This window comes from Eimeria necatrix, genomic scaffold, assembly GCF_000499385.1.
Source record: "Eimeria necatrix Houghton genomic scaffold, Enh_scaff796, whole genome shotgun sequence".
Lineage (NCBI taxonomy): Eukaryota > Apicomplexa > Conoidasida > Eucoccidiorida > Eimeriidae > Eimeria > Eimeria necatrix.
The window spans coordinates 11,415-17,320 of record NW_013654615.1 but is presented as its reverse complement, the minus strand read 5'-3'; the positions used below and the strand labels follow the sequence as shown (position 1 = coordinate 17,320).

Here is a 5,906-nt window from a genome sequence, read left to right as displayed (position 1 = left end):
CCCCCGCAAGGGCCCCCCCGCCCCCAAGAGGGGCCCCCAAGGTGGGGCCCCCCAGGCCTGGGGCCCCCAGGGGGCCCCCGAAGGGCGGCGGGGCCCCCAGGCCGTCGTCCAGAGCGGCCCCCAGGGGGCCCCCCCGAGCGGCCCCCAGGGGGCCCCCCGGGTCTTCCTGGAGCAAATTGGAAAGCTGAGCCTCGAGGGCGTCGAGCTTGAAAGCCATGTCGTCGAGTTTGTTTAAAATGCTGCTGCTGAGGGAATTGAATTTGCTGTTGATGTCTTGGAGAAGTTCGGAGAGGGCCTCAGCGAGTTCGCCGCCGCCTGCTGCTGCTGCTGCTGCTGCTGCTGCTGCTGCTGCAGCAGAAGCCGGCAGCAAGGACCCGCTCAGCGGGGCCCCGCGCTCCAGGGGGCCCCGCCCGGAGGAGGCCCCTGAGAACAGCACAGCAGCAGCGGCGGCCCTATCAACCTGCTGCTGCTGCTGCTGCTGCTGCTGCTGCTGTTGCTGCTGCTGCTGCTGCTGCTGCTGCTGCTGCTGCTGCTGCTGCTGCTGGTGCTGCTGGTGTGGAGGCATCGAGAAGCAGCCTCAACTCCTTACCTTGGACAGACGAGTCTTGCTGCTGCTGCTGCTGCCTCTGCTGCCGCAGAGAAGCCAGCGTGGGCCCTGCTGCTGCTGCTGCTGCTGCTGCTCCTGCAGCTGCTGCAGCAGGCTGGCCGTTAGTGCCCCCTGTGCCCACGTCTGCTGTACTCATCCTCGCTCTTGCTGCTGCTGCTGCTGCTGCTGTTGCTGCTGCTGCTGCTGCTGCTTCTGCTACTGCAGCTGCTCTTGCTGCTGCTGCTGCTCTTGCTGCTGCTGCTGCTGCTGCTGCTGCAGGCTGGCTCCCTTTGTAGGCACGATAAATCTGTACACGGCTGCGCCACAAGACACCAGTCCCAAGCTCTAAACCCTAAACCCTAAACCCTAAACCCTCCTCCCCACATGCAAGCCCTAGACCCTACGCCCCGGCTCTAACTCCAAACCCTAAACCCTAAACCCTAAACCCTTGCCCCAGACCCGAACTCAAGACCCTAGCCACTGGGCCAGATCTAAAGCACCCTCGAGGGCGCAGCGCCGGGCACCTAGGGTTTAGGGTCTAGGGTTTAGGGTTTAGGGTTTAGGGTTTAGGGTTTACCGAGCCCGGCAAAGCCTGCTGCAACAAAACTGTAGAAGTATCTGTCGCTGCTGCGGGGGGCCCTCAAAGCTGCTTGAGAAAGAGCAGCAAAAGAGGCCCCAGAAAGGAGGCAGCAGCCGAGCAGCCTGCACTGGAAGCAGTCTGCTGCTGCTGCTGCTGCTGCTGCTGCTTGCGGATCTGCTGCTGCTGCTGCTGCTGCTGCTGCTGCTGCTGCTGCTGGGGAGCAGCGCCGCGAGAGGGCCTGCTGCAGAGACTCTGGCAGCAGCGGCTTCGACAAAGACAAAAGGGAGACACAGGGGCCCCCAAGTTCTGGTGTTTCAGGGGGGCCCCTAGTCATGATTAAGAGTTGCTGCTGCTGCTGCTGCTGCTGCTGCTGCTGCTGCAGCTGCTGGTTGCTGCTTCGCTGCAGCAGCTCGCGCGGACGCCGGGGAGGCACGCAGGACACAAAAAACGGACAAAAAACAAAAATCCAACCCGGTGTTGCTGCTGCTGCTGCTGCTGCTGCTGCTGCGGCGGCGGCAGCAGGTGAGGCCCCAGCAAGACCGCGGCGCTCTTGCTGCACAGCAGCAGCAAAAGGCTCTGCTGCAGCAGCAAAACTGCGCGCAAATTCAATCACACGTTTGTCTCAGCAGCAGCAGCAGCAGCAACAGCAGCCGCAGACGGCACATGCAACGTGCAGCAGCAGCGGCAGCAGGAGCAGCAGCTGCAGCTCTACCGGCAGCAGCTGCTGCTGCCGCGCGAGCTGCTGCTGCTGCTGCAGCACGAAGGCCCCCTACTATAGAACAGAAACCAATTGCTGAGGGGTGAGGCCCCTTTTCTAAGTAGCTTATGTTACTGTTTAGGCACTGCTGCAGCCAGGCAGCAGCAGCTAGAAGCAGCAGCAGCAGCAGCAGCTACTGCCGCCGCTGCAGCAGCAGCAGCACCCCTGCAAGTAAACTCAATGAGTGTGCTGCTGCAGCACGGCTGACGGGGTCCTCTTTGACTGCGTGCTGACAGTGTGCTGCTTCTGGTGTACGTACGCAGCAGCAGCAGCAGCAGCAGCAGCAGCAGCGGCAGCAGCAGCAGCAGCAGCAGCAGCGGCAGGCAGGCTCCCGTGAAGCAAAGCAGCGGCAGCAGCAGCAGCTGAACTATGGAATCAACGGCGAGGGCGGACACGGGCCTTTGAAAGAGGCCAAGCCCTCATAGAGAATGGGTGTGCTGCTGCTGCTGCTGTTGCTGCTGCTGTTGCTGCTGCTGCTGCGGTGGCTGCTGCTGCGGTGGCTGCTGCTGCTGCAGTGGCTGCTGCTGCTGCGGGCGCCAGCGCCGATGCCCCCTTTGCCTTTGCTGCAGCAGCAGCAGCTGCTGCTGCTGCTGCTGCGCGTGCGGCTGCTTCTGCCCCGCCTCTGCTGCTGCTGCTGCTCCAAGAGCAGCAGCAGCAGCAGCAGCTGCTGCTGCTGCTGCAGCAGCAAAACTTCTTGTGTCTCCTTGTGCTGCAGATGACCCTGGCGATGTAGTAATTTGGCTGTTTGTGTTTGCCCTAGTGGTGAGTGCAGCAAACTTTGTCTTCTTTTCTTTTTTGTCTTTTTATTTTTATTTTTAATTATTTCATTTCTTTTATTTCTTTTATTTCTTTTTTTTATTTCTTTTGCCCTTTAGTCTCTCCTTTTGCTGCTTCTCTCCCGTGTCTTGCGCTTCCTTTGCTGCTGCGTCTCCCGCTGCTGCTGCTGCTGCTGCTGCTGCTGCTGCTGCTGCTGCTGCTGCTGCTGCTGCTGCTGCTGCTGCTGCTGCTGCTGCTGCTTCTCGCCAGCGGCGTCGGAAGAAGCCCCGCTACTGCTGCTGCTGCTGCTGCTGCTGCTGCTGCAGTCGGCCCTGGCTTCGATTTTGTGCGTCTTGACTCGCCACTGGCAACGAGCAGCAGAAGCGCGGCAGCTGCAGCGGCGGCAGCAGCAGCAGCAAACTCGAGAGCGCCAAGCAGACCAGAGGCGGCAGCACCATGTGGCTCTTCTCAGGCAGCTCGAACAGGAGGTCTGCTGCTGCTGCTGCTGCTGCTGCTGCTGCTGCTGCTGCTGCTGTGGCTGTTGTAGGGTGTTTGCTGCTGCTGCTGCTGCTGCTGTGGCTGCTGTAGGGTGTTTGCTGCTGCTGCGGCTGCAGCTGCTGTAGGGGATTTGCGGCTGCTGCTGCGGCCGCTGTAGGGTATTTGTTGCTGCTGCTGCGGCCGCTGTAGGGTGTTTGCTGCTGCTGCTGCGGCTGCTGTAGTGTGTTTGCTGCTGCTGCTGCTGCTGTAGGATATTTGCTGCTGTTGCGCCTCGTTTTTGCTGCAGTTCTATGCGCTTTCGTGCCAGTGTTGTTGCTTCTGCAGCAGCAGCAGCAGCTGCTGCTGCTGCTTCTGCATAGCGTGTGGTCAGTGCTGCTGCAGCTGCTGTCTGCCTAGCGGGGAGGCTCCCTATGCTTTGCTGCTGCAGCAATGCCCTTTTGCTGCTGCTGCTGCGCTGCTGTTGCTGCTGCAGTCGGCTGCCCTGCTGTCAGCCATTGGGCTTCCGAGATTTGGAAATTTTCTGCAGGAGGTCCACGAAAGCAACCTAGAGGCAAGCAGCAGCAGCAGCAGCAGCAGCAGCAGCAGCAGCAGCAGCAGCAGCAGCAACAGCAACAGCAGCAGCAATAGCAGCAGCAGGAACGCGGGGTGGACAGTAGCCGGGAGGTAGCAACAGCAGCATCTAGAGAGCAGCAGCAGCAGCAGCAGCAGCAGCAGAAGGCTGAAGCAGGGAGTGTTGCTGCAGCAGGGTTTTCGAGGGGTCGTGCCGGGTTGCTTCAGCTTTAAGGGTTTAGGGTTTAGGGTTTAGGGTTTGGGGTTTTGAGGTTTTCTGTGACTGCACAGAGCTGGTGCCCGGCGAAGCCATACGAGAAGGTGCTCATGTTCTGAACCAGCAGCAGCAGCAGCTGCTGCTGCTGCTTCTGCTGCTGCTGCTGCTGCTTCTGCTGCTGCTCCTGCTGTTGCTGCTGTTGCGGTTGCTGTAGCTGCTGCTGTTGCATTTACTGGTGCTGCTGTGGTTCCTTCCACTGTTGCTTCTGCTGCTCTTACTGCTACACTTGCTGCTGTTGCTGCTCTTGCTTTTGCTGCTGCTGCTGCTGCTGCTGCTGCTGCTGAGGGGGAGAAGCAAAAGGGTTTCAAGTGTCTCCTCTTTCTGCTGCTGCAGGTCAGGGAGGCGCTGGAAAAGGAGACACACCAGGTCCCAGCAGCAGCCTCTACAAACAGCAGCAGGCTGCCAGCAGCAGCAGCAGCAGCAGCAGCAGCAGGTGCAGCAGCGGGAGACGCAGCAGCGGGCGGCGGAAGCACGCAGCAGCAGCAGCAGCAGCGAGAGCAGCAGGAGCCACCAGATCTTGAGCAGGGGCTGCAGGAAGCAGCACCTGCTGCTGGACCTGGTGCAGCTCCTGCTGCAGCCGCTGCTGCTCCTGCTGCAGCAGCAGCTGCTGCTGCTGCTCCCGCCGAAGCTAGTGAGGGGCCGCTGCAGCGGCGCAGCTGCAGCAACGAGCCTCTGGGGGCCCGTTTGCTGCAGCAAGCAGCCAGCAGAGAAACACTGGGAGACGATTCAAACGCCCTGTAAGCCAGCAGCAGCAGCAGCAGCAGCAGCAGCCACTGCAGCAGCAGCCGCTGCAGCGGCAGCAGCAGCAGCAGCCGCTGCAGCAGGAGCCACCGCAGCGGCTGCAGCGCCAGTAGCGACTACATCAGCACAGCAGCATCAGCCGCTGCAGCAGCAGCTGCAGCACCCCGAACCGCAGCAGCAGCAGCAGCAGCAGCAGCAGCAGCAGCAGCAGCAAATGTGGATTTTGTGTCTGCAGCTGCTCAATTTGCTTCGAAACTTTCAGCGCTTCTTCTCTCGTGCGGCTGCTGCCTTGCGAGCACCTCTACCACCGCAGCTGTATAGACACCTGGCTCCGCCGCAGCAACGTAAGAACTCAGGGGCCCCTCCTGCTGCTCTTGGGGGCCCCCCGGGGGCCCCCGGGGGGCCCCCGGGGGGCCCCCGGGGGGCCCCCGGGGCCCCCGAGGGGCCCCCTGGGGGGCCCCCCGGGGCCCCCTTCACTCTCCTGTCTTTGTTGGGGGCCTCTGGCTCCTTTTTGGTGCGGAGCTGCGATAGTTTTGGCGTGGGGGTTAGGGTTTAGGGTTTAGGGTTTAGGGTTTAGGGTTTAGGGTTTGGCGTGCAGAGCTGCGCCTTCGAGTCAATTTGTGGGGCCATCTGGCTTCGCCACACGTGCTGCTGCTGCTGCTGCGGTTGCTGCTGCTGCTGCTGCTGCGGTTGCTGCTGCAGCTATGTCCGCTGTGCATGCGGGACTACACGGCGGAGCTGGGGCCCCCCCCCATGGGTCTTTCAGCGCTGCAGCAGCAGCAGCAGCAGCAGCAGCAGCAGCAGCTGGGCTCGCTGGCTGTAGCAGATGCTTCTGCTGCTTTGGCCTTTATTGCCTTTCTGGAGCACCAGCCCTCAATTCCTCCACAGCAAAACCAAGACGTATAAATCCATCCAAGGGGGCCCCCAGGGGGCCCCCGGGGGGCCCCCGGGGGGCCCCAGGGAGTTCCGCTGGGTGGGGTTGTTATTGGGGGCCCCCAGGGGGCCCCCAGCAAAGGGGTTGCCCAACGGGGCATTCATAGAGGGGCCATATTGGGGACTGTACCCTAAGGGGGGCCCCCATGAAGGGGCCCCCGGCTAGGGTACATGGGGGGCCCCCCAAACAGGGGCCCCCCCCAAAAGGAGGCCCCCCAGGGGCCCCCCT

At 62.1% G+C, this 5,906-nt stretch overlaps 3 protein-coding genes across 3 annotated transcripts; 2 read left to right on the top strand and 1 right to left on the bottom strand.

Moving 5' to 3' along the window:
* Positions 1-215: 215 nt before the first annotated feature.
* Positions 216-935, top strand: ENH_00076330 (hypothetical protein; the record flags this gene model as incomplete). Its single annotated transcript, XM_013582970.1, has 1 exon — positions 216-935. One exon carries the CDS (start codon positions 216-218, stop codon positions 933-935), a length of 720 nt encoding a protein of 239 aa, XP_013438424.1.
* Positions 709-1,500, bottom strand: ENH_00076320 (hypothetical protein, conserved; the record flags this gene model as incomplete). The annotated part of the gene is made up of 2 exons (XM_013582969.1): positions 709-893; positions 1,164-1,500. 2 exons carry the CDS (start codon positions 1,498-1,500, stop codon positions 709-711), a joined length of 522 nt encoding a protein of 173 aa, XP_013438423.1.
* A 329-nt stretch (positions 1,501-1,829) lies between these two features.
* On the top strand, positions 1,830-5,650 carry ENH_00076310 (hypothetical protein, conserved; the record flags this gene model as incomplete). Its single annotated transcript, XM_013582968.1, has 7 exons — positions 1,830-1,966; positions 2,568-2,685; positions 3,006-3,167; positions 3,704-3,840; positions 3,983-4,047; positions 4,342-5,019; positions 5,343-5,650. 7 exons carry the CDS (start codon positions 1,830-1,832, stop codon positions 5,648-5,650), a joined length of 1,605 nt encoding a protein of 534 aa, XP_013438422.1.
* Positions 5,651-5,906: the final 256 nt, after the last annotated feature.